Below are 27,455 nucleotides of genomic sequence, written 5' to 3' on the forward strand. Positions count from 1 at the left end.
TGACCGAATCAACATTCAAAAGATGAGAGCTGCACTCTTGCTATATTCTCTGGAGGAGAGCCAGTGAGGGCACCATGCCCTGGGGGGTGGGGGTCGTATGTGTGAACATAGCAGAAATAGGTGAAGGGCACTCATGAGTTGGCCAGTGGGTAAACTGAGATGCTTCAGTAACTTAAGAATGGCATAAACATTCCCAGATCTAATATTTGCATGGCTCATTTTTATGATGTCATGGCAGCTGTCCTGTAGTAACTTTTATCACTTGCTCTTGCGTGACCAAATTACATAACAATCTAGAATTAGGGCACACAGTTCGGAATCAAATTGGTTTTGTGTTACAAACTGTCCTCTTCTCACTCATAGGTAGACTTTGCTATACTATCACATTTATATAATAGTTATTTTAATCAAGAAGTGGCCCTTATAGCGTTGCTTTCTTTTCATAAAGGTGAAACCAGGTGGTCCATAGTTTCTGTCAGTGACTGGGTCCTGGCTGTCTGGTAATTAGTTGAATAGCCAATGAGATGGTTGGATGACTCATTTAACGTCTGTCATCTATGTGATAGACAGGTTGAAGTTATTGTTGCCAGGCTTTGGCTTATGTTCCCTGTGTCTGTCAGATGTGCTGGTGAAGTCTGGGTCCAGCTGCTTTCAGTGCGACTGAGCCTGGCTGTACTGTTGTGATCTGGCCTCTTTTTTATCTCTGGCAGATGCAGCAATGACAATGCTTCTCTGCAAATGTGCCAAGGACTCATTTGTAACACAGACGAATGTTCCCCATACCACAACCAGAATGCTTTAGAAGCACAGACTTAGAAAATATCTTTGAAGACCATGACTCACAGAAGCCTAATTAAAGTGGTGGGACTTTGATTTGCTGTTGAAATGTCCCTCCTGGAATCTCAGCACCTTTATAGTGCAAATTATGTGTTTGTATTATGATTTACAAACCGCTATTCTGCTTTGTCATTTACACACACTCATTATTGTGTTTGTTGTTCATGCCCGAACAGGAACAAGAATCCATCACACCTTGGGGTTAACTTATTTATAGTAAATAGGGTATCAGAATGACTGGTTTTAAAAGGTTTCCAAGGCAATACTTGGAGAAAAGAACTAATTAACATGACTTCCGCATGGTGTGATATGTAATGATTTTTGTACTAAATGTTTAAACAGACAGGTGGCATCCTGCTCATGTGTCAACATTGCACCTGTTAATCTATCTTAGCATCCAACACACATTATTTTCAATGTGCCCTTTTAATGCCAAGTAATCTTTATCTTACATACTACTGTACACACACAGTGCTTCTATCTCCCTCTGGTAGCTGGACCCAACACTTGCTTAAATGTGTTTGTGTTAATGCAATAACATTAACGAATGTCAAGTTAATAAAAAAAATGGGAAAGGAATCTGAAGATCGAAATCAATATCAATAGTTTGCCTTTGATGAAGGAAAATAAGCACTCACAAGCAGAAATACAAAATATATATTTTAAATGTTTTCAAGGAATAAAGACCAACATTATTTTCATGCCATGCAATACCAAGAGTATAATATTGCATCTTCTGTTTGCCCAACTGAACTTCAGCTATATTTAACTGACATCTTTGTCAGCTGACAAACAGATACTAGCTTTAGGTGTCTGAGGCTCCACAGCCTTCGACTTCTGCATTCTGTTCCTCTTTCCTTTCTTCTATCAGCCCCTTCAGCTCACTATTTCATGCTGCAGAATGCAGCTTAAAATGCTTTCTCATTAGCTTTGAATGGCTTTTATTATTGGTTTGTCCCACTTTCTATGAATCCATCACAGTTAATATCTTTATTGGTGGTTTCTCTACGGGTGAGGAGAAAGGTCAAGGTCAACTGAGGTCATGTGGTCATGTGACATTAGAGGGGCCATACAGCAAGCCTCTGGATGACAGAGTATAATCTCCATCTGCTTCCTCTCTAAACTGTTTGATAGGATTCATTTTTAATGGATGATCATAAATGTTTTACGTGACTCCTTTCTTGTTTGGAGGCCAAGTGTCAGGTGCATTGCAGGTGGGCTGGCTCCTTGTCATGAGACAGAGGCAGGATTATTCCATATCCACCGGGACTGACTTCACAGGCCCCTGCCTCCACTTTGCTGTCAGAGACACAGATGGGGAGAAACAGCTGTTCAACCTGTTCATAGGGGCATCAGCAAAAACATCAGGTTCTAAATAAAGTAGATGAACCAATGTTAAAATGTTGAATAAATGCACCCACAAATGAGTACACTGTAAAATGGTCACAAGAGGGGTTCAAAAGTAATAATGGTGGAAATATTTGAAATAGTAGCTGAAACTTCAGCAGTGATCTACCAACAGATGTTGGCCTAGTAACAGCTGAAGGCATTCTTTTTTGTTTGAGATATGCAATCGCTTCCGAAGGATGTTTTCTCACAGAAAGGCCCAACTCTCCTCCCTCCTAACCCCTTTGAGTCATGGTGTACCCTGATAACGGCTTCCTTGTCTAAAGTCACACCTGCAGCCATAAAGCCAGCCAGGGAGAGAGGAGAAAAAAGGAGACAAGGCTGTCTACAGTCTGTTGTTGGTCTTATCATTCAGGGAAAATAGGTCTACTCACCAAACACACACTGTGACCCCCACAACCAAAAAATGTTCCCAATAAATGACTTTGCTGCCTTCCTCTTGGGGTTAGCTGTCTGCACATTATGGATATGGGTTACCTAGCTACTGTTTTGCTGCTGATACAAAAGTGACATGTCCTAATTCATAAAATCGTGAAATCATCTTTATGTCTTTCCCTTCACGTATTTCTGTGTTTACTGAACTGAAAGTAAAATAATTATTTGCATACTCATATGGTTATTGTGAATGTCTTATGTAAAACGTGTGAATGTTTTTCTAATCACCTGTGAAAACGTCTTCCCATGCTCAGAACTGTTGTCATGGCGTTTCATTCCCTATACATTCCTATTTGTAAAGCTGTGATCGAAATGTCCATTTGATTTCTAGGCCCTATTGAATTCTCAATGCAGAGTGCACCTTTATAGAGTCAGATCTCAGAGGCTAAAGTCCTGTCTACTGTTTGAATGAGAATCCTTTCAACCCAAGCATAAACATCCTTCTCACTGAGCTTAACCCAGAAATTATGCACCCCCACCCCCCTCCCAACCCCCACCCCCTCCCACCTCCTCCCTAGTTGGCTGACAGAAGAGGAAGCAGTTTATGGGCCATCTTATGGTGCTCCTTTAGTCAAACATGGCCCTTGCGCTCAACCCTTTTATCTGTGTCTGATTGATGGGGCTTCAGGGGAGCTTGAGTGCTCTTACAGGTCTGGCGTCGCAGCTTAGGCCTAATCGTTGCTTTCGCCCTGACTTCACCCCTCCTTCTTCCTCCCTCTTCAAACCAGAGGGAGAGCTCACCGTTAATTACTGCTGCTTCATGGTATATCAATCAAAAATTCCCTGTAGACATCTCAACATTACATGTCTTTAGTAAATACCTGACATTGTTCTCATTGAAGTTCTTGGGAAGTTTGTTCCCAAAAAGAACAAATACTCTACTAGTATTTCCTTTGAGATTTTACACAGTTTTAAGCCCACTCTTGACTCCTACCATCTGTGTCCTACAGTCAAGCCTGAGGACCAGTGAGTCACTGTTGTACGATGGAGGTAACACTAGCAATCTGTTGCTAGTCATGAATAACTGTTGCCTTTAGCCAGTGGTACTGTAGCTTCAGCTCTGGATCTAAACCAATACACATCTCACATTGCCTCCCTCCCTCAGATGTTCACTATGGTTGGGTAACACAACCAACATAAACTGCGTTACCCTGCTATTTCCGTTACACTGCCAGTTGACTCTCCTCACTGTTTAGGAAAAAATCCACAAGCACATGGCATGAACATTTACATTTTACTGGCCCTGGCTGCCAGAAATGTACTTGGACGTACACATGTAGCCATGAGGGACGACACTGCAGCCCAGAGCCCTGCTTGAAGAAGATCCTGGGACTGTGGTGCCCAGCAGTCTCATCTACAGATGTCTGCTTAGACTGTGGCCCTGTCATCACCTCTGAAAGCCCCTGCCCTTCAGCATCCAAGTCTCCCCACTCTGGAGCTCCCAGGTGGATATGGGCTTTCACTGAAAACATGATGGAAAGAACCGGAATGGTCTATTCATTAGAAGGAGCATTTTATTCTCTGAGGTGTACTTATCCACAGACTACTATTCTTGGACAAAACAGCATGGACGAAAACAGTGTGTACTTTGCATATTAATTTGTTAACTTGACTGTCTGCGCATGACAGAAGGATTTACATGTGTAAAATCATTTCAAATATACTATACTATACTATACTATACTATACTATACTATACTATACTATACTATACTATACTATACTATACTATACTATACTATACTATACTATACTATAGGCTCAAATTGAAAACTAAGTTACTGTACTGTGCCTCATACCTAGATATTGTAACATTGCAACCTCTTTTGACACACACTTGATAACAGCCCTTTTCATGGTGTACCAGGAGTTAAGGAAAAATGCCTGACAAGGTTACACAGGACAACTGCTGAGGTTTGTGTGTGTAATGATAAGTATGGCAAGGAGCATCTGAGGTTAATATGAGAAGAATTTCTGCTATGCACTGTAAGGAAATTGGAATGTCACACATGTCAATATCTCCTTGCTTTCAATTGCAACTGGTAGAATAAATAATTTCCTCTCCCAGTTTATGATGGTAGAAAAACAAACCGACAGGCCTACCACTGTCATGACGTGAGGTGGGGTTGGACCCAAATGCATGTGAGTCAGCAGGCATTGTCAAACAAAAAGGGGTTTATTCTCAAAACGGGAAACAGACAAGGTACATGCAGCAACAAAGGGTAATGGTAAGACCAAGACTGGACACAAAACAGAAACCTAAATACACAGAAACAAACAAGACACGGGTGGACACAATTAATCTAAGGAGAACTCAACGAGACACAGGTGAAGACAATGAGACAGGGAAACACTAGGGCAGGGCAAAACCAAAAACCAGGGGGGCACAGCTGTGGCCATGACAACCACCAGCTCATTTAGCTGTAACATATTGTAAAAATTAACAATTCATGGGATTATGTGTATGCAATTAAATAGTGCAGACATAACAATACAAAGAGCCTAAACACTGCTAGAGTTGACATTTTACCCAACCTTTTCCACAACTTTGACCAGGCACCTTAAAATGAACTGACTGGCCTAATGAAAGGCAAAAGAGCAGATTTAACAAGATAGGCGTAATATATAATGCTGCGATATAATGTTATGCTTTGATTTTTTATTCATAATGATGCATTGGTAACATTCATTCAATTCACTTTATAAGTAAGCAATGTCACACCGTTAGGAATGACTTGTAGACTTAAAACGGTAAACTACCGTAGGCTACGTTTGCCAACTGTCCAACGATGGCACTGTTGTTATAATCCTACCTCTTTAATTTATTTTTTTAAACCGAAGATCATATTGCTTAGTCACACCCGTTAAGCGCCGAGTGAGGCAGCACCTCCCTATGTAAACGGATTGGCTGTTGAGTTTGACAGGCTTTGCCGTCGGAGAGCGTCTCTCTATGCTCAAGGGCGGGGCTCGCAGTCGGTGAAACTGAATTACCACCGGCAGAAGAAACTTACCCCGGCTGATCCATGGAGTGTGGGAATGCGCTGGACACTGCGTGGGAATAAGAAAAACGGACCTCTATTGCACAATTTGGGAATGTCGTAGCTGTTGTTGTTATTCAAAAATAGAGTAGCCACTCAGACAGAAACAGCAGCAACCTTAACACATTTTCTGTCCCTGCTGAGAATGAAGTGACATACATCAAATACCTTGGGACTGAAATCTTTACATCCGGATTTTGTTTCTCACTGGAAAACATCTGACTTCATTTTCATAAGGGTGAGTTGGTTCATACTGTAGACTGTCTTTAGGTTAGACTGGTAGTAGACTACCAGTCTAACCTGCAATGAAATTATTATACGTCCGTGCCGGGTAGTGAATAATGCCTAACAGGACAGGATACCGCTCACAAAACAACCCTCGGTCGCGTGCTCACACGGTTGCTTTTGCCAAGACCACTGACTGTTTAGAGACACCCGCGCTTGGACGCTATTTGGAATAGTAACAATCCATTCAGCCCAGCTGGAAACACAGGCAACATACTTAATGTAATTTTAGAACACTTACCTTTTTAAAACACTGCATACAAAGATAATGTTCATAGCTACCTGTATTTTTTATCACATCGATCAACCACAGTCGTCTACAGACAACAGTAGTTACCCACAACGTTCAGACCCTTACAGCTACATATTTCTATAGGTGTTTTCGCAGGTGCTGAATTTACAACTTCCCTCTCTCGCTATTTCTCCTTGTCTTAGCATACTAAGCTGTCATAAAGTAGGAATCAAATGCCTACCTTACATTCTGCTGAATTCTTGCTGAATTGGCTAATCAGATTCATCACTGTGAGATTATGAAATTCAATCTGCTATATTATTTTGGCCAAAGGGAGCAGCACGTGGTCCCTCTAATCTGTGTGCCCAGTGTTTTCTGAAACATTATATCGAGGTGTCATCGTGGGGGGTGATGTAACCATACATTTAAAGAAGGGACATGATGTGTGATGCCGATAGCCACACTCATCCTCTGTCTCGGTTCCGACTAAACTGGAGAGAGAATATTTCCACCCTTAAAGTGTCAATCTGTGAGTTAGAGAAATAGTGAGTAAGAGAGTACGAGAGAGAGAGGGATGTCGGGTGGGTGTGTGTCTGTGTGGAGAAGGGGGGCGGAGGGGGGGGGGGCAGTGATCTCTTGGAAAAACAGAGAGGGTGCTGGCGTTGAAGGAGGCCAAGGGAATAGCCAGGCTGGCATGTGTTGGTGGTCTGGTATGTGTGTGTTACAGGGCAGGGGGGCTGCGGAGGGGCACACTGTAGTCATGCCTGGGTGAGTCATGGTGCAGTATCTGTCTAGCTGTCAGTCCAGCCAAGTGTGCATCACTGTCTCTGTTACAGGTGTTGTATTTACCAGGGTGCGTGTGTTGAACCACCTTGGTCCTCTTGGCAAGACACCTCATTCTGACAGGTTTATTGTCATATGATGTATTGGTTGAGAATGAAATTGTTATTGTTATTGTTGTTAAATGTGAAAACATAAATATACACTTGAGTTAGTATTACTTGTTCTATGTGAATGTTATGACTTCACAGGCCACATCTGGAATTTGGAATTAGGAAGGAACACACCTCCAGAGTGCAGTTTTCAAATGTATGAATGCAAATCTATAACGTTTCCCACAGGCAGATTCCATCTATAAGAACACACAACCATAGCACCATTAAAAACATGAACTTGAAATACAAACTAATCAATCACCTACTAAAAGGTGACTTGTAATGAGCATGTTCATGTCTTAAATCCTGGACTCAGGATTCAGATGTTGTTCTGTCCCTGCTTGACACATAAGTCACATCCTGACAGTAATAGTAAGACTCCTCTTCCTTATGCTTAGGCTATGAGATGATGATGCTTTTCCCAGCACAACACTTTTGTGCATTTCCCTGAAATGTCTACAGAAATGTGCCTAACCATGTTGTGTTTGTGGAATCATCCCTTGGGTTTTTGGCAAAATGTACAGAATGATGTACTCTCTCTCTCTCTCTTTCTTTCTCTCTTTCTTTCTCTCTTTCTCTCTCTCTCTCTCTCTCTCTCTCTCTCTCTCTCTCTCTCTCACACACACACACACACACACACACACACACACTCACTCTCTCTCTCTCTCTCTCTCTCTCTCTCTCTCTCTCTCTCTCACACACACACACACACACACACACACACACTCTCTCTCTCTCTCTCTCTCTCTCTCTCTCTCTCTCTGTACCCTGAGGTGAGTTCATTGGGTTGAACACTTCCATGTGTGTACTCCTCTAAATCACGAAGGCAGGCTCAGCATCAAAAGCATCTGCATCACATGATACCTCCCAATTGGCCACGTGAATAACTATCTCTGTGCTCACAGCATGCCAGTGCTATCCCCATTCATTTACAGTAACATTGCCTAAATGTATAATGAGATAGCCAAGCACCATCGGTAGGCTACCATTTGTCTTCACAACTTTATTGGCTTCTCTTTAAAATCAAGTAATCCATCAGTATTTATATTATTACATAATAATAATAATAATAATAAGGGTTCATAAATCATTGGTATTTCATTAAAAAAATCTAACCTGTAGAGCTATTAATGTGTCACCATTCAAATCAAAGCAAATGTATTTGCATAGCCCTCTTTACAAGCAATGTTACAATTTAAGCAACTCTTGTCTACCTCTAGCTGTTAAGTATGTAAACCAACTGGTTTTACAGCATTTAAAATATCGGTGAGCTATTCTTGCTCAGTAGGTAAGTTAAGACTGTCCTCACCATTAAAAAAAACTATTGACCAAAACGATGGCGCTTTAAAGCATGTCAGGTATGGTTTAACAGAAGATTGACTGTGAGAGAAACACAGCTGCCAAAAAGCCCCATGTGATCAAGGCTTCTCTGTGGTTTGTTTAACTGGTCACTTCTTTAGCTGTGATGTGGTATCAGTCTGTACTTCAAGACAACAACAGTATGCTTTCTTTTCAGGTGTTGCCACAAGGCCACCCCTCTGGCTATCAGTTCAAGTACAAGGCCATGACAGGCAATGCTCTTACACCATCAGTAAACAAAACAAAAAAAATCACAAGTAATGTACCACAAAATGAAACATCTTTGCAACATGTTGTCAAGATAGGAATAAGCCTCTTCAATGTTTTCACCCAGCCATTTTGTTTTATTTGAAGAGTAGGTTCTATCATAATGGGCATTTGTTTGTTCCTTTGCATCATCCTCCCCTGGGTGTTCACAAGCTTGTGCTGTAGAAAGAAAAGCAACATTGCTGGGTCTCTGAGTGTTTCCTGTCAGTGTTTGCTGCTTGATTATATGAGCCCCGGCTTTGCAGCTCATGCTGCCCCTCCCATAACATCTTGGAGGTGGCACGTTGCAGGAGCCAGCAGGACTGAAAACGGAGATATGATGTAATGCCATAATGCAGCAGCAGGGCTATTTCAGGTCTATCTCTGGTCTCCACGGCTCTATCTGCCAGCAAGCCATTCTGCCCCTCTCTCCGTCAACACCTCATCCATCAGGCCCCATGCAGACCCACTTCAACTGGGATCATCAAGACCCCCAGGAAACTCAGATGCCTGCGTTTCCTGTTATGACTGCAGATTGGAGTTTCTTAGTAGCATACTCAGAGATGAGTAAAACCATCACATTCTTGTTGGTTTTAAGCTGTTAATATGTTTGGTGTGGGGGGGGGGGGGCTTCCGTTTGGAAGGAAGATGAATGTATATGACATGGGGCTTGAGCCTTTGCCTGGGTTTGTGTGAATCCCTGGCTGTGTTCTAGCTGGGATGGCATCTCAGCCTGGGGCACACTTAATTTTCCGTAACGTGGGAAGGTTGTGGGAGTTCCCAGCAGACAGGAACTTTGAGGAGCAGGAAGAGCTCCTTGTGCTTTGATCTTTTTCCTTGTGCCTGTAGATTCTCTCAGAGAGCATGTTTTTCCCCACAGGTATATCCCAATAAACTCTTGTCTTTTTCAGCAACTCCATGGGAGGAGGATTTTCATGTGTTTTGGTCCACATCTGTCTCGAATCTACTTATAGAGTACACACAGTTCACAGCATACCTCTGAATATCCTAAACACTGCCCAGATCACATCATTGACATCATTTTCAAAAACTTGGCAATATTTAAACAGTGCAGTTTATGAGTACTTCTTTGAGTACATCTTTGTCTTAACCCAGGATATATAGGGGTTTTCTTTAACAGTGCGAGGACATACATTTTTGTTGTTCTCTCTGCTCCCTATTTGTAAGGAAGTGACAGTTTTCCTGTGAGATCACAGAATCCATAACTGCAAGAGCATTCTGAAAAAGACTTGACACTATGGACCACAGCAAACATCTAGATTAGTGTTGAGAACCTGACTTCTACAGTTATTTATTGCTCTGACCTTTGAAAGAGTGAATGGTGAAGCAAGAGAATAGCACCAAGTCTAGAAACGTCCTGGCTGATATAATATCCTGGTACTGTAACAGTGGGGATGAGGGTGCAGTTTTAAATAGGGCGGCCTGTCTCTGATGCTATCTTTGGCACCGCGAGTTGTCGGACCCTTGGGCCTGCGAGTCCTCATTGTGAATCAGTTGTAAACTCAAGTCGACTGTTCACTCAATGGAAGCACATAAAGAGTTATATTTGAACAGTCATAACAGTTCCGCCAACATCACATACCGTGGGCCCCAGTCACTCTACTGGTCTTTCCAAGAAATGAGGGTGTGCTCATGAGTCCCTGCCTTGGCCTTCACAATCCTTTTGGGAAGAGGGGGGATCTAGAACCGTGTAATGATATCTGACAGTGGGTCTTGGAAGGTCAATGAGAGTGCACATCTCATTCTACGGAGGCCTCAGCACACTGTCACCAGAAATTTGACTGAGGGTTTGAAATACCAGCATGAACGGACCACTGTAGCGTAGACTTGATTTTAAAGTGTGTTGACGTAGCCTCTCACTTCTGGAGTGTTCTGTAGTCATAAAGTTGTACAAACGCTATACAAATACAAAGTTCAATCAATACATTGAATTTGGTTTTAAGCTCTATATGTTGGACTATGTTGGACTATATGTTGTAATGGCTTTACTTTACTGTAGTTGTATTTGTGTAAGCACCTGATCCCATAATTCTGTTTTGCTCTGCCGTTAGTCTGCCCTCCTGTTCTTGTCTGCCACTCTGCATCTTCATTCCAACTTTCCTTTCCACTTGCCAGTTCTCAGAACTTGGCGTTACTCTATGCCAGAGAAGATGATGTAAATGCTATCAGTGATGCCACCCAGTTAAATGTGCCCAGCAACAGCATTCCACACCTGGGTGAAAGCCCATCTGTTGAAGCACATTTTACTTTGACCCTGATGGAAACCCATTCAATGTTAAAGAGGGATCCAAAACAACAATAGGTAAATTCAAAGAGACAGTTTGTATTGTCAGCTGTGGGGAGAATAAGGATTCATTTCTGTGGCAGTTGTTTACAAGTGCATGTTCATTCTCACACTCCATACGTTGCATTCATAATTCATGTAAATTGTTTCACAGTGTGAGAACTGGGGTCCTGGGACTTCCTGGGTCTTTTGCCTGTTTGACAAGAGTGGAAAACACTTAGCTCATCTCTTTGGAGGAGTGTTTTCCTTTGTAGGATGCAGCAGATTGTGACTCCACACTGGGCCAGAGGCAGCCCCAGGGGATCTGCCCTCAGCCCCCCCAGACCTCCCAGCCTTCCTGTGCTTGTGCTTTAGGAGTTCCCCTGCTCTTTCTGCACAGCTGGGCCACGACATGGCAGACCCTGGCCTCATGTCTGAGGGTCCACTGGGTCACACACACTTGCTTCCAGATAACCTGATGAAAGTCTTCTTATCAGGCACTTAATGAGATCACTATCTAATAAATACAGAGGATGGACTTGTTTGATATTGTCATGTTAAAGTTGATTGTGTGGGAGGGGAAGGGGAGGGGAAGATAGTTTTGTTACCTTCCAGGTCTATTAGGCCTTCTATGAACATTATGATAGGGTGTTCAGATGGAATTCAAAGTGATGTAAAATGCAGACCTATCCAGGTGAAATTTATGGTTATTGAAACTTAATCTGTATTTTAATAGGTAGTCTTTTGTACACTGTTACTGCTGTATGAATCGTGCAAAAACCCTCCATAGAATGGTGACCTAAGACTTTGTTTATATTCCAGTTACTGTAAACCCCTTTCTGTTTTTGCACATTAATCTCAAAATACACCCTGTTTCCTCACAATCTGTGAAAAGAAACTTCTGCGAACTTCAGACCCAGATATATCCCTACTTGGATTGGAAACATTAAGAGATACTATCAAGAACAGTCACTTTGTGAAACAATTTTGAGAGTCCTCTTACACATGTAACTGGTTCAGACTGTGAGTTTGGTGAAGTTGAAGCGTGTGGGAATGTGTTTGGAGTGTCTGTGGGAAATGGGGAAGATGTTCAAGGTGTGAGTAAGCACCTGCTGTTTCTCATCCTGGGTGAGACTCTGCCTGACTCAACCACAGCAAGAAAAACCCTGCCTATTTGTGGCTTCGGTATCGGCTCTCTTGATATGCCGAACATGTTTTATCCTCTTATCTCCCTGAATATTTTCAAGGTATTGCAGATGAAGGGATTTCAACTTGGGAGCATTACAAAAAAAAATCCCCATTGTTGTGTCTGTGACTGAATCATTTTCCCTCTCAGAATTCCAGAGTGATCTACTGTGAAGGTAAATATGTCTGTCCAGCTGATTAAATCCCTCCTCTGCATAGTCTGTCAGGAGCTACCGTGTCTGTGGCTTGTGTGTACGATACATCCAATGATTACACCGTTATTGAATTGTTGTGTCTCTACTGTAGCCCTGCAGCTGTAGCTATGGAAGATTATGTTCATTACATCTGTGACACATGCTGTCAATATGTTGTGAATCATTTTGTGGTAAAAACCAGCCTTGAAGTCATGAGGTTACAAACACAACCTCCATGACAATCAATCCTTCATAAATCGTTCCAAGACCGCCATCTTTCCAAACACGCAGGTGCTCTGTGTATTCTTTGAGTCATTCACGTATAGACCTTTCAAGGACATACTGGCTCATCCTCTGCAATGGTGAATAGGTGTCACATTGAATCAGGAAGATTTTGTTATTGTTTGAAAAAAAGATTCTGTAGACGGTGGGGTTTTCTGTCATACATGTAGTAGGTGGGGGGACAGAACATAGAATGGTATTGCTCAAGCCTTGCTACAGTGTATGGAAGATGAGACAAGAGAAATCCTCTGGCTAATTAACCGCAAAGGTCAGACCAATCTGTATTAAAGGATTAAATACATTTTAAATCATATTTCACACAGAGGATAATTCCCCTCAGAATAAAATAAATTATAGAGAAGTTTAAGTTTGAAAATATACTACAGAAATTTGTAATCGTAAATCAGGAGATTAATGTGTTCATGTATTATGCATATGATTAAATTAAGATTTCAGCTGCTACAGTATAACTATTTTCTCAAACAGTGAGGCATTCGTGTTTTCTCTGGCAGTGTGTCTGTGGGCGCCAGTCATGGTGGTGTTAGATCCCACCCCTCAACAGAGCAATCGGGCCGTGCCAGTGTATCGTCAGCAGTTTGACTTTATTGGCTTCTATCAGAGATTAGAGGCTGGATTGACTGCTCCCATTCTCTTCAACGCCTGAATTAATGTTTAATCGGGCTAATTCCCTTTGTCCCAGTGCAACAGGCTATGCTTCGTCTGTTCTCTTCAATAGGGACAGAAGCTTTGATTTCACACCGCATTGGGAACTCACATTCTGCCAGCACACAAGTGCCAGAGGCGGTGTCACGCCGAGGAAGAGGAGGGGTGTTATTCTCCGTGTGGCGTGTGTGAGGAAGAGGGGTTTGTCATGTCCACTCACGGGATGAAAGTGTATACTTGTGCATGTGGTTTCCGTGACGGCGGACGTGACAAGATTCCCAGACAGCAGTGTATTTCCTGCCTCCATTCGAGCTCTCTGTTGTCTTCTTCCTTCCAGCCGTTCTTAAATAAGCTGCAATGTGACCTCTCCGTGCTGGTGGTCTCCCAGGGAGGATGTGAACTGATAGCGGTGACAGGGGTCCCTTTGTGAAATATATTTTTACTTGTGATGATTAGTCAGATTGTGGGTATTTACTTCAAGAGTCCGGTGAGTAAGGTAGTGCAGACCTAGAACAGTTCTAGAACACTCTGTTTCCAGGACTTAATTAATAGATTGTCTTGTTGCCTGGTCAGTAACAGCAATCCTATGGCATCATGGGGTTAACCTATGCCTGACAGAAAGTAATTGGCTAAATCTAGAATTTGCTGATGCCGCCATTTGAATCAATAAAGGAATGAGTCGTCCAGCGCGGTTCCCTCTCTCATGTTGGAGAGTTGGATCGGGCCCCAGACAATGACCCTCGTTCAGGCCTATGTGTATCAGCCTGATGCGGAAGAGACAATGCCTCCTTCTGTAGGCCTGATTCAGGCTGATATCATGCTGGAAACTATTTCGATCGGGATCACATGTTGTTTGGGCATGCTGCTGCTCAGAGTCCCCTCCTTAGTTCACTTAACAGGAAAGCGTCTGACTTCCTACAGACAATACGGTGCTTGTCTGTAGTTTTGGGGATGCATCTGGGAGCCACTCTGCTAGTGGAAAGAAAGATTTCTCTTTTGGTTTATAAGCTGAGACACTTTAGAAGCTGTAAAGCCTGACAAATTCTGTGTAAAGACAATAGAGGTAGGGACTCGAGAGGTCAAAGACTCGCAGTGAAATCCTGCAGCAAAGTTCAATACTCAGGTTATTGATTGTCAAATAGCAGAGGAGGTTTTCAAGCTGTTGCGTAGCCCTCTGTGAATATATCTTGTTCAGCTGGTTTGACGGTCTGGATTAAATACAGGGATGAATTGTGAATTGGTTATGTAAACCAAATAATTTTCATACTCATAGATGTGTTATCTGTCTGTCTATCAGTCGTCTGTCTACCGACAGTATACCACAATCTAAAGTCCTACAAGGGCACTCTGTGGTACTGTGGTTTGTCTTTCATGTGAACCTGCCCTTCTCAGATAAATTACAGGTTATTAGAGCAGCTCTTTTGTTAGTTTGAAAATGTCTTTATTTAAGGCATCCACTCAAGAATATAGTTGTCTCAACTTGTCGCTCTGTCTTGTGGAGTGTCTTGTTAAATTTTTTTTAATATTCTTTTGACGTTTTCTGCTTCAAATATTTGTCAGGCAGTCTGAGAGACAGACATGAAAGGCAGGGGGAGAGAGAAAGGGGATGCAGGAAATGGCCCGGGTTGGAATCGAGCCCGGGGCTTTGGGCTGTGCAGTTTGCACTTGACCTGCTGAGCCACCGGAACACCCCCATTTGGTTAACCTTTGACCTATTTCCCTGCTGCCCTCTGAAACGAGGTCAGGTCATATCCTTAGGAATATCATCCTCATGTCGAATTCCTTAAGATCCACTTCTGGTTGCTACTCCTCTACGCCACTATGATTGACCCCAGGGTGTTCAATGCCAGCACACTAAGCCCAGTCATTAACCCCTGGTTACATTGGGACACCGTGTGTTCATCAGCTCACCGAAGTTTGTAAGTTTTAACTATCTGCCAAGGTGCAAATAGACCCTTTTTGACCACAGTCAGTACTATGCAAGCCTAAATAAGATGGTCTTCCCAGGGAAGAGGGGCCTGGTCTGAAGTTTGATGGCAGAGAGTCTCCTCATATCCTGCATGCATGTTTGTCCATGAGAGGGAAGATACTGTATATTTGTGATGAACTATTTTAAGTGCTGTGGGGTCAGAGTGGAGCTGAGAGAGAGAGAGGAGACTGTGCAGTCAGTGAAGTGGGCCAAGTGGATCGCCCCATCCCTGTGTGTGCAAACCAGCACCAATGGGAAATACACTGAATAATTCAGTAGTATAGAACGGCTAAATAATTTAACTATTGAATTATCCACCCCAGCAATGTTTTATCCATATAGAAAAAACATTTTTGTAAACTTTTGTCCCTGTTGATTCTTCGAGGGTAGTCTTAATTGTTTTTTGCCCCTGGTGATTTACTAGAAATGTTTGCTATACAGTATTTTCTCATTTTCCTCCCCAATAGTGAAGTTTTGTCTAACATTGTGGATTTCTCATTTGTGAGATATATGCACATTAAAATGTACAAAGCCAGTTTTTATACGTTGTCTACTGTACACCATACTCTCTTTAAATCTCTTTCAGGATCCTTTTCACGACGGTCTACAGTTTCATACACAGCAACTTATTTTGCCATTCAGGTCTATAAATAGCCTGGTGCTCACAACACCACACTCTTGGAAAGCCATTTGTGCTCCTGTGTACAATTCATACCTCTGGCACAGGACCATATCATTTTGCAAACACTGTTTAGACAGTAGCAGAGTTTGACCATAAACAGCAGGGTAGTTTCACTTTCCCACCCATTGTTGTCTTGAGTTTTTACTCAGCACTGTACGTCTTAACTTTGCACAAGTCTCTCTGGTGCACTGGTAAGACTCTGTCTGAGCAAACACAAAGAATGTCATGAGCCTACTCTCTCTGACAGACTGGTCCTTCTGCGAAAACCTACCCTATCCCACTCATCCTACACTGCAAAAATGCCCTATCCGTTTTAAGCGCAAAAATATTTGTTACGTGCTTGTTTATGCTTAAAACAAGTACATTTGGCTGCCAGTGCAGAAAGAAGAATTTCAGTGGGAAATGAAATGTGTGACTTTGCCTCTGGCACCTGTGTGCTTGTTTAAGTCACCAGATAAGCCATCTATCCAACAAGTCCAACTAGATCAAATTGAAATACAAGATGATCACACTCAGTTAGATGTGCAGTTTTTGTCGTGTGACATCCACGCCAGCCCAGCTCCAGCCCTCCCCTCCATTCCTGCCCAACCTGCCAACCGCTCCCTCCCATGCCCCGACACTCGATCCTCGGGTCAGCTGCAGTGGGTATTCCTGTTGTGTCTGTTTGCTTTTTAATGTCAGACGGACTGGTTTGGGGTGACAACCTGTCACATGTCACTGTGTCAGTTCAGTTAAATGCGGTGGCACACAGAATGCCAATGCTGCTTAGTAGGCCAGGCCTCCGCTGGCCTACAGCTGCAGTATGAGGAGTATTTCCTCCCCTGTGAGTAGAGAAAATTGCCAGTAAGTACGCCTAGATTTGGACCGTCCTTTTATTTCCTTTCAAACCCAACGAAAAAATGCCTCATGTCGGGGCCATGTGGGTGGAAGCCATGGGTCTGAGTAACACGGCTCTGCACAACGTCAGAGACGAACAAAGGGACGTTTGGACAAAGAGCGAAGGAGAGGGAGAGACAGTAAAGGAGAGAGACAGAGAGAAGCCACTACCCTGCTCCACCCTGCTAGACAATTGTCATTGCGATGCGCCCCATGGTTATGTCACAGGGCAACTCTGCATCCAACTCAGCTCCCACAATCAGCGCTGTCACCTGGTGTTTCTGTCTCCGCTCCAACATGATGTGTTTATTTATAGCCCCGTAATCTGTTTCTGTTTCAGAAGCCTTCCATGGGACCCAAACTAAGCAATAACGGCTTGGCAGGTTTTGTCAGCTTCTTAATTGATTCTTCATTGGTAGTGAGCTGTGCTATATAAAGATCAAAAGCACGGCGCTACAGTCAAAGCCCAGATGGGCCTCAGATGGATGAGAGTTATACAACAGAGGGAGAAGGACTATGAGATGCAATTGATTTACTTCTAGATCCTCGAACTGGGTCGATTGCCAGATCAGATGCTTCGGCAAACTGCTTAGAACATTCCCCCTGGCCTTCATACACTTCAATGATGATGGGGTCTATTGAAGCTCCTTCGCATTTTTACTGTGGGTGGGGTTGGGAGGGCTATTGTGAAATCCTCATTTTGAACCTTCTTATAATAGCCTACACAAAAACTCTTCTGTTGGGACACTCGGTTCATGTAACTTTGGGGAATTCCCCAAGTGAGTTGCATTTCGTGGTAGGAATTTAGTTAAACATTAACTCTCAAACGCTCATAAACATACTGTACGCTTTCTGCTATAGGTGGAAAGGAGAAGAGAGAAAGAGAGATCAGTGTTTGGATAAGCAAGCCAGCTGCTGAACAGCATTTTTCCCCTCCATTGTTTTTTTGACTGCATGTCAGCCTTTGATTCCAACCGTGGGGAAGGACAGTATGGCAGATGACTGCTCTAGTAAAATGAAGGTCAATGTTATAGAGTCTTTCTGTCAGCATGTCAGTTCTGAATTCATAGTACACTGGGTAAATGTGTTGACCTTGAACACTGCAGTCTAATAGTATGCATACACATAGTTTCCACTGAGACACTTAGTGAAGAACTAAGCAGAGACGTTAAAGAAAATAGATAAAAATGAAGAGGTTTATACAATTCAGGGCTATGGTAAGCAGTGTGCTGTTGAAACGGAGAAGTAGAAAGAAGAGTCTAAGAAAGAGAGGGAGAAAGGCGAGAGAGAGACCTGGAGCCTGGGGCTAGGAAGTGCTGTTCTCAGGAAGGAAGTGTCCGGCCGCCTTAGTAAACAGATTAATGAGGTCATCCATCATGGCGACTACCCCTGCACATCAGGCTGTATCTGCCTAGCCTCCTCAGACCCATCTTTCCCCCTAGAAGGACCAGGGACAGGGGTGGGAGAAAGGCCAGGGGCAGGAGCCGGAGGAGAGGCAGGGGGATGAGGAAAAGGAGGAGCAGGGGCAGGAACTGGGACCAGAGCAAGGCACAAGGAGGAGGAAGAGAAGCAGGTGGAGGAGCAGGGGCAGGAGGAGCAGTGATGGCAGGAGTAATACATTCCATTTCACATGACGGAGACTTTGAATGTCTCACCCTGAAGGACACAGGGCGCTGTCCACAGAAGAATACACAACTGAGCGTGTTCACATACACACACACGCGCGTGCGTTTACACACACACACACACACACACACTTCTGAGAAACTGGCTGTCCCTTGTCCATACTTGTTTGACTTGATGTGGTTTCCTGTACAGCAGTTTCACTTTACTTTTCAGTAAGAGATCTTATGGATGATTGGTATGGAATGTTTGAAATGCAAAGTATTTTGAATAATCGACATTATTTCCCTCAACATTTTTTCCAAATTCAATTGATGAAATTCAGCATGAGATCAGCCATACTGGCAACAGCGTAGTACCTTACTGTGACAACGTATCAAGGTGTCACTTTTAACATCTATTGTTTTGCATCTTACAAGCCCATATGAAAACAGTTGCAGATCATGTTTTATCTTCTACCGAACGTAGTTTCTTCAATAGAAAAGGGCTATATTTATAGTTACATGTAAGACGATTGCGAAACGAGAAGTGTCAATTAAGGAAATGCGCTTTATGACTCTGTTCTCATGTCACATGGGCTGGGTGGTAGAAGTGTGAGAAAGGGGTGCTGTTGAAATCTGCACAATGAAGACCAAAAAAGACCAACACCCTCTGTACACAGCCTGACAGGAAGTTGGAGCAGATCCGAGCTGAAAGTCAAACTTACAGACAGCCATCAAGTCTACCTTTGAACATCACCTCTCACGACTCACTGGCTTTCTCAAGTCCTAATATGAATAGATGGCCTGGACCTCATTGAGCAAGAGTGTAGAGAGCACATACAACACAACAGGCTGCAGTTACTCAGTATGAAACAGAGCTGTGATTTGAGGGTCAGTTTATTGCCTGGACCTCTTCAGGCCTGCACCTGGAGAGAACACTACCTGTCCTGTCTGTTTGGTTTGCCTGTCTGTCTTCTAACAGATAATAGAGAGAAATTGCTGTGTGGAGCCTTGTCAGAACAGCTCCAAGCTAGAATGAACAAACAGGCTTGTAGGGTTGTAAGTGTGCCTTGCGATTGTGTTGAAAGAAACAGTTTCTCGATGAGAAGCAGTTTTATGAAGCCTACAGTTTCTTGAAAAAACAAATCTTTTTAAAGAACAAGATTAAACAAGTTAGCTTACATTTTCTTGGTTTGCAAGCATTGCAGAAAAACTATCCTAGGATAATCCAGAAAGGGTTTTATCCAAGACTAGAATACGATCAACTCAACTCTTCTCAAGGGTACCTCCTGCACTCAACAACTTCCTCTTTGTAAAGTCAAGCATAGCCGTGTCCTTGGTCCAGGCCCACTAGACTCTAATTATCCTGGTGACAGGAGATGACTGCCATTTTTCAGACTCCAGCATAGAGCAGTGTGTGGTCTCTGCCAAGAGCCCGGGATTCTGTCTCCGTGGTTACCTTTTCGTCTTGCTTTCGTCTGCCAGCCAGTCAGGTCTCAGCCTTTAGCCAAGTCAGCTGCCATGTTGACTTTGGAAGAGGACAAGAAGCCCTAGCTTTCAATGTACATGGAAACCTGTCGAAGGCTTGTGATTCACCGTGTTCTCAGTGTGACGTGAAACCAGTCAAACATGTCAGCCAAGCTCACTGAAATCTCACAATCTTGAGGTTTGAAGTGCACGTCCACATACATACTATAAACACAGTGCATATCACCCTGTACGCAAGCAGATCATTAGATAGCAGAGCAGGCAGGCTCTGAGGTTGGTTGTGACCTGGGTGTTATAATAGAGAGGTTGCCAGTGAGGGTGAGAGGGCTAGCAGAGGTGAAGCTACGATCAGAGGCTGGCTGTGTGAACCCTTTCCAGCCTGCTGGTTAGAAACCCTGGAGCTTCTGGATCATGGGCTCGGCAGCACCCGCACGCCGAGAGGCAGGGCTCCCTCCGTCCGCTGCTGGCTCCAGGAAGCAGATGACGATCAGTGCGGAGCGCACTTAGTGCCCCATCATCCAGTCATCCCGTCTGCAGGCCTGGGACGTGGAGCTCCTTCTGGACTGGATCAGAGAGCATTAGCAGCCCTGCTGTTTGAGCTACTGGCTTTACTGATCAAATAACGGGAGCCCAAACCCCCAAGCCACTGTGTGGTTGTGGGTTTGTTTTGTGGGTGGTTGCTGCAAGCTTTCCAACAACGCAGACAGGTTCACATTACCTCCTGCAGGCATTGCTAGCTCGTTTAGCGGCGCTTGGGATGGGGCCATTATGACTCATCTCAGTGGTACAGCAGGGATGCTTTCACGAGTCCTTACTCCCCCTGGAGGGAAAATCAAGAGAGAAGGCCAGAGCTGCCACCCAAAGTTGTGACTGAGTTGAACGTGTTATAAAAATGTGTCACCTTATTTGCTCTCAGTCCATTTCCCCAAAGGAGCCTAGAGGGGTCTCCCTCTCCCTGTCTCCCCCTGTCCACACGGTGCACCATCTGCTTTGTTCTTTGCCCGCCTAGCCTAATCCACCCCAGTCATCATAGTCCAGACAGACAGAGGGGCTGTGGAGGTCAGGCAGCATTCCACAGCAGAGCCCCCCTTTAGTCTGTGCAGCGGGGCAGAACCCTCAAGCATGGCATGGATGACGGACCTGCCCTACTCCCCTTTCATAGAAGCACACGACGCACTGCACTAGAGGTTTGTAGCCGGACTGTGCCCTCAATGCCCTCTGCTCTCTTGTGTGTGGTGTGCGTGTGTGTGTGTGTGTGAAAGTATTTTGGGAGCAAATTCTGAAAACCACTTTCCTTCAGCCTACGATTCAGGCCATAACTGATTGCTTCAGTGTCTGGCTGTGAACTGATGGATTGTGTATCAGCTGTCAGTGGGGTCACGGTTGGGCTAAAAGTTAACACAGTCCTGTTGACCTTCATGTCAGTGCCGCGTCCAGCCTGAGGCTTCAGCTTGGCCTCCCCTGACCTCCATTGTCAGCCACCATTGGCTGTGTGGCGTTATTTATGTTTCATGTGAATGCTCCCATCACTTGGGATAAAACAGGAGCCTGCAGTGGTTTAGAAGCAACATGAAGCAGATGTTGGCCATTGCCATGGCCCCTTCCAGGGACCCCAGGTTGAAACCAGAGAAGAAGGGAGATGAGTGACCCTGCATGGCTGCCACGCTCACTGCCTCATGAAAGAACCGAACACATGAGGCCTTTGTCCTGGGAAGCGTTTTAGCAAAAGGAGAATCTGTGAGGAGAAAGACAACATGTGACAAGGGTGTGAAGTTTTTTTCACATTCACAGGGATTCTATTACAGGGACAGGAGTGAGTAACCAACGTGTGAAGGCGGTTGTTCCACAGTGGAAGGCAGTTTCTTATTCACATGTTTACATTTACATTGGTTCATGTGAAGAGAATGGCCTTTTATGAGTGCCACCCTAACATTTGAAGGACAAATATACAGTTCAATACACATTTAGCTTTGCCTGGCAGGGTAGTACTATATAAGCACCATAAAGAAAATGACAGGGTCTTACTAAACAGACACACAGCGAGATGAGGTTTTGAGAGATTTCGGGGCCACCCGATGAAATGAGGGCCTGGTGATTATGAGGCGGATGTGGATGTGACCTAGTCACCACCTGTGGTCTCCACGCCGTTTTATGGGAATGTGGTTAAAACACAGTCAGACACTCCCACAGACTCTTGGCAGGGAGGGAGAGCTGTTTAAACAACACAACGGGATTACGTTTAAGGTTTAATCTTTAAAGGATTAGTCCTCAGGCTGTAAACATTCCCACTCCTTCAGCACAAATATTTATTGCTTTGTTAAATGGTTCAGTGTGGATTGGGGGGTAAGAGTAAACATATGTGGTGTAGTCTCTCTACGTTTAGCTGTCGCTCCTGTAGGAGCTGGTTTTGTGACGGCAGACATTGCCTGCAAGGAGAGAAGATCTGCTCCCTCTTGTGAGAGAGGTCTGCAACTCCCACTGTTATGGGGGCGCCGGAGGCCATCATCAGCTGATTGAACATTTGAATGTTAATTATCCTGGAAAATTACATTCCTCCAAGAAAGAGGGAAAGCAATTACACATTGCTGGAGTTCCAAATGAGTCTTTCTCAATCTCCTCCCTCCCTCTCCTCCATCTCCTTCTCTCTCCTGCCTCTCCCTTTCTCTCTGTCTGTACTGGACTGTTTATTTTATTTGTCCTCTGTCTCCCCCCCCCCCCTCTCTCTCTCTCTCTCTCTCTCTCTCTCTCTCTCTCTCTCTCTCTCTCTCTCTCTCTCTCTCCTCTAGCTGGCAGGTCTGGGGCGGGGCAGGGAGCATGGCTGAACCTCGGCGTGAGAGCACCAGCAGCTTGCAGAGGAAGAAGCCTCCATGGCTCAAACTGGACATTCCCACGGCTCAGGTGTCCCTAGATGAGCCAGCCACCTTTGTTCAGGTACCTCATCTCTCTCTCTCTCTCTCTCTCTCTCTCTCTCTCTCTCTCTCTCCCTCCCTCCCTCCCTCCCTCCCTCCCTCCCTCCCTCCCTCCCTCCCTCCCTCCCTCCCTCCCTCCCTCCCTCCCTCCCTCCCTCCCTCCCTCCCTCCCTCCCTCCCTCCCTCCCTCTCTCTCACACACTCTGTCCTCCATGTCTCTTTAAAATATCATGCCAGTTTGTCTAGACAAAATCTTTTGGTTTTGGTCTCAAAGGCTCCATGTTGCTGTTTTTAGACGTCTCATTATTTTGTGGTTCTAATTTTCTGTCTCTGCCTGCCTGTCTGTTCCTTTGCCTCTCTGTTTGTCTGTCTGTCTGTCTGTTTCTTTGTCTGTCTGACCAGCCGGTGAAGCGCCAGGGTTTCCTCCGCAGCATCAGCATGCCAGTGGAGACCACCCACCTCCAGTCCCCGCCCCTCTTTGACTCCAGGCGGCCGGCCCTGCAGCGCCAGTCTTCCATCACTCAGACCATCAAGAGGTGAGGGAACACATTCACGTGAACTCACATGACCACTCTTGAAGGCCTGTACTCATGAGTAAGCCCAATTGAGAGCATGCATACATGTTCATTCAATGAATTAATTTGTTTCATAATATTTTTGTTCACCACCTCTATTTGTAAGTCAGTATGGTTTGATCATGGTCAGTGTGGTCTTATATGTGACATTACTGAACTGTACATTACAAGGCAAAACTAGGCCTGACGCTGTGGTGTGTGTTAGTGTGTGTTAGTGTGTGTTAGTGTGTGTGTGTCATGGAGACTGACATACTCTTCACAGTTTGTCCGCTCGTCATGTATTCATTCAACTGGATCTACTTTTACTATGAATGTGTTAGTGGCTGTGCATTCACAGTGTATTATTTGCAGCCTTTGCCTTTTCCATGCAAATCAGACCCTCTGTCTAAATGTTATCTCAGTATGACACCCTCATTTCACTTCTCCCTAGCGAGGGAATTTGTATTGTTTTGGGGGACTTTTAACAAAAGCATGACCTAGACTGGTCTTTCCTAACAATTTCGTTTGAACTCTTAATGGCACTTTGGCTGTAACACTCTGTGGCTGCTTTTTCTTCTGACTTCCTGTTCTTTTCTTCTGACTTCCTGTTCTTTTCTTCTCTCTTTCCTTCTGTTTCCTGTCTGTCTTCCCTTTCCTCCTGCCTCCCTGCTCTGGCCGTCTACAGCAGCAGGAGGGTGCACTTTGAAAGGATTAACACAGTGCCCGTTAAGGGCCAGCGGGCTGCACGCCACGCTCCCAGGAAACATCACTCCCTCTCCAGAACCTTGCTCAGGTACTGCTAGTGCAGGGGTCCTCAGGAAGGGGTCTGGGTCTGGATCTGGATCTGGATCTGGATCTGGATCTGGATCTGGATCTGGATCTGGATCTGGATCTGGGCCTGGGCCTGGGTCTGGGTCTGGGTCTGGGTCTGGGTCTGGGTCTGGGTCTGGGTCTGGGTCTGGGTCTGGGCCTTGGCCTGGGTCTGGGCCCAGGTCTGGGTCTGTCTGAGTACATGGCCTTTACAGAAGCACAGGCATGCACCAGTTTTTGCATTATGTGTGAAGATGATATATAGAAAATAGGGATGCTTTGAGCACACTGTTCATTTGTTTTTACTGGCATGACTGGTATTGCTATGACTCATCACTACTGATTCATTCTAGATTAGTCATGAACACAGGGCCAAACCCAGATCCGCCATTTTCCTGGAATGAACCAGATACACCACATTCCTCTGTGGTTAGAGCTGAGGCCAGCCAGCTGGGAGCCAGTGTGGCATGCGACAGAGCACACAACTCAAGCACATCTGTCAAACAGCGTTTCGAAACTATTGGTATGAGGACTGTTATTGATTGAGACTGGGTGTGAGCGGATGCTGAAATCCTCCGCAGTGGTGGTCTGACTGCGGAAGGGCAGGCGCGGGCCACGCTGGACGCAGATTAGATTAGACTGGCTCATGCAGAGGCAGACCAGGTGTTCAGGCAGGCTGGCCTCTATTTATAGCAGCAGAGGCCAGAAGGGCAGGCCAGGGCTACCCTGATGACATGGTGGACCATGACACAGCAGCTGACAGGACCGCTATTTAATCATGTCACCCGCATGGTTCACTCATCATATCTAGGCCCCTATCTGCCCAGAACAATAGGCAGGTCAGAGATCATAATTTTCGTTCGGGGCGTAAGATTGTTGGACAATTACAAACACACCCTGTTGCAAGTAATGAACTATTTAAACAGAGCCTGATCTTGAGTGCTTCCTCTGAAATGTTTCCACTTCCTCTTCCTGCCCTCAGGGTATGTTGATAACGCCTGGCTCAGTTACCTATCTACTCTTGACATTTAACGTCAAAGCTTTGGTAGAAAGTATACTTTGGTAGCAAAAAACTGCATTTGAAATGCAAGAGAATTTTGAATTTGTCAACTTTTAAGACGTACAGCTGATCGGTAGCACATCTCTATTTTACAGGATGGTATTTACTGTGAAGTCAGTGGTATTAGTGGCTGGCCAAGTTAGACTCCATATGCCTGAGAGAGTATGCCAGTTCAAAGGTCTTATCTGAGTTGTATGTGTGTGAGTCTGGACTGGAACATGTCTGGGCTTATTCGCCTTCTCTCCGCCCGTTTTTTTTACTCCCTGGAAAGTGTCACCCTATCAGTTTATTTCATGCTTGCCCACCCCACTCTTCCAGAGACAGCTTTGAAGAGTGGAGCATATCTGCGGCTCTCTGTCTCAGAAGCCATTTCTCACCTGCTAGCTATCTGGGTGAGGGAGTCTCTCTGTGCTGACAGGGCTGGGGTCGTGGTGATTAGTGAGAGCTTGTGTGTGTGGGTCTGTGAGACGTCTGCCCCCAGTCTGAGTGGTCAGTGTTTGTTGTGTCAGGGGTACAGCGGACTGGTTCGGGGTCAGTAAGGACGGCGATGCCACACAGAAATGGCAGAGGAAGAGCCTGCGTCACTGCAGCATGCGCTACGGGAAGCTGAAGCCACAGGTGATCCGAGAGATGGACCTCCCCAGCCAGGACAACATCTCCTTGACCAGCACTGAGACCCCACCTCCCCTCTACGTCCCCTCCTCCCAGTATGGCATGCAGAAGGTACAGTATCATCATCGTCACCAGCACCTTAAAGGTGCTTGAGTTCCTCCCTCCCACCTTCACCCATCCCCTAGAGCAGGGGTCCCCAAACTTTTGTCTGCGAGGGCCAGATCATTTTCCTTTCTTTAATGAGGGGCCGGGTCGGAATAGAAAATTACTTGGGCCGGAGTAACTACCAGTATTATTGTGGAGATTTAATTATGATTTTAAATGTATTTATTATGCTAGATTAGTTTATTACTATGTTATGCACCGTACATTTGCATATCAGAGGCTATATACAGCGTATTAAAAGAGCATTATTAATATTGTAAATCACTTTTTTCATTTTCTTTGCTATTGAAATCAAAACATATACTTATACAAATACAAATAACATTCTTTTTTTCTTTTCATCTTTTTTTTTTTTTTACTGCCATTGTTCAGAGGGCCGGTCCAAATGTGTTGTCGGGCCGTATTCGGCCCGCGGGCCGTAGTTTGGGGACCCCTGCCCTAGAAGGACAGTTTACGATTCAGAGTTCTGCATTTTCGATTCGATTATTTATTGACCCTTTTCAGGAAATGTGTTGCCACCGTCAGTACAGAGCCTCACATATACCCGTTTTTACAGAGCCTCACAAACACCGAAACCTCTCCAGTTCCACTCCCTTTGAAACCTTCATTTGTGAATCCCTGCAGCCCTGACCTCCTGCTCCCCCCCCGTGTCTCTCCAGATCGTGGACCCGCTGGCGCGTGGCCGGGCCTTCCGTATGGTGGAGGAGGTGGACGGCTACAGCGTCCCCCAGACGCCCATCACCCCCGGCGCCGCCTCGCTCTGCTCCTTCACCAGCTCCCGCTCGGGCCTCAACAGGCTGCCACGGCGACGCAAGAGGGAGTCGGTGGCCAAGATGAGCTTCAGGGCCGCGGCAGCGCTGGTCAAGGTGAGCTTTCAGGGCCTCCACAGACAGGAAGCTGCTTCTCTGCCTCTCTGTCTCTCTGCCTGTCTGTCTCTCTGCCTCTCTGTCTCTCTGCCTCTCTGTCTCTGTCTCTGTCTCTGTCTCTCTGCCTCTTTGCCTCTCTGCCTCTCTGCCTCTATGTCTCTCTGCCTCTATGTCTCTCTGTCTCTATGTCTCTCTGTCTCTCTGCCTCTCTGCCTCTCTACCACTCTGCCTCTCTACCACTCTGCCTCTCTGCCTCTCTGCCTCTATGTCTCTATGTCTCTCTGTCTCTCTGCCTCTCTGCCTCTCTGCCTGTCTGCCTCTATGTCTCTCTGCCTCTCTGTCTCTCTGCCTCTCTGCCTCTCTGCCTCTCTGCCTGTCTGCCTCTATGTCTCTCTGCCTCTCTGCCTTCCCTCTCAAATGTTGGACGGCTTTCACTAGTCTTTGTGCCAGGTCTGGTTGTCACTCATAGGTTTTCCGG

General features: G+C 45.0%; 1 protein-coding gene and 1 long non-coding RNA gene across 6 annotated transcripts in view; one reads left to right on the forward strand and one right to left on the reverse strand.

Moving 5' to 3' along the window:
* Positions 1–1,585: 1,585 nt before the first annotated feature.
* On the reverse strand, positions 1,586–6,015 carry LOC146253384 (uncharacterized). The gene is made up of 3 exons (XR_014731789.1): positions 5,886–6,015; positions 5,691–5,727; positions 1,586–2,136 (listed from the first exon to the last, which is right to left on the reverse strand). It is a non-coding gene; the product is annotated as an uncharacterized LOC146253384 (long non-coding RNA).
* Positions 5,571–27,455, forward strand: part of rhbdf1a (rhomboid 5 homolog 1a (Drosophila)) — a 28,894-nt gene continuing 7,009 nt past the window's right edge. Inside the window, exons 1-6 of one of the 5 annotated variants that reach the window (XM_084678042.1) lie at positions 5,571–5,955; positions 22,788–22,932; positions 23,313–23,446; positions 24,150–24,257; positions 25,844–26,057; positions 26,771–26,977. In XM_084678042.1, coding sequence (XP_084534168.1) covers positions 22,816–22,932; positions 23,313–23,446; positions 24,150–24,257; positions 25,844–26,057; positions 26,771–26,977 — 780 coding nt within the window. In that variant the 5' untranslated portion in view covers positions 5,571–5,955; positions 22,788–22,815. The remainder of the gene's footprint in view (positions 5,956–22,787; positions 22,933–23,312; positions 23,447–24,149; positions 24,258–25,843; positions 26,058–26,770; positions 26,978–27,455) is intronic. The other 4 variants (XM_084678038.1, XM_084678039.1, XM_084678040.1 and 1 more) reach the window with 4 other exon arrangements.

Source organism: Hypomesus nipponensis, chromosome 17, assembly GCF_054491055.1.
Source record: "Hypomesus nipponensis isolate SF chromosome 17, ASM5449105v1, whole genome shotgun sequence".
In the NCBI taxonomy this organism is placed as follows: domain Eukaryota; kingdom Metazoa; phylum Chordata; class Actinopteri; order Osmeriformes; family Osmeridae; genus Hypomesus; species Hypomesus nipponensis.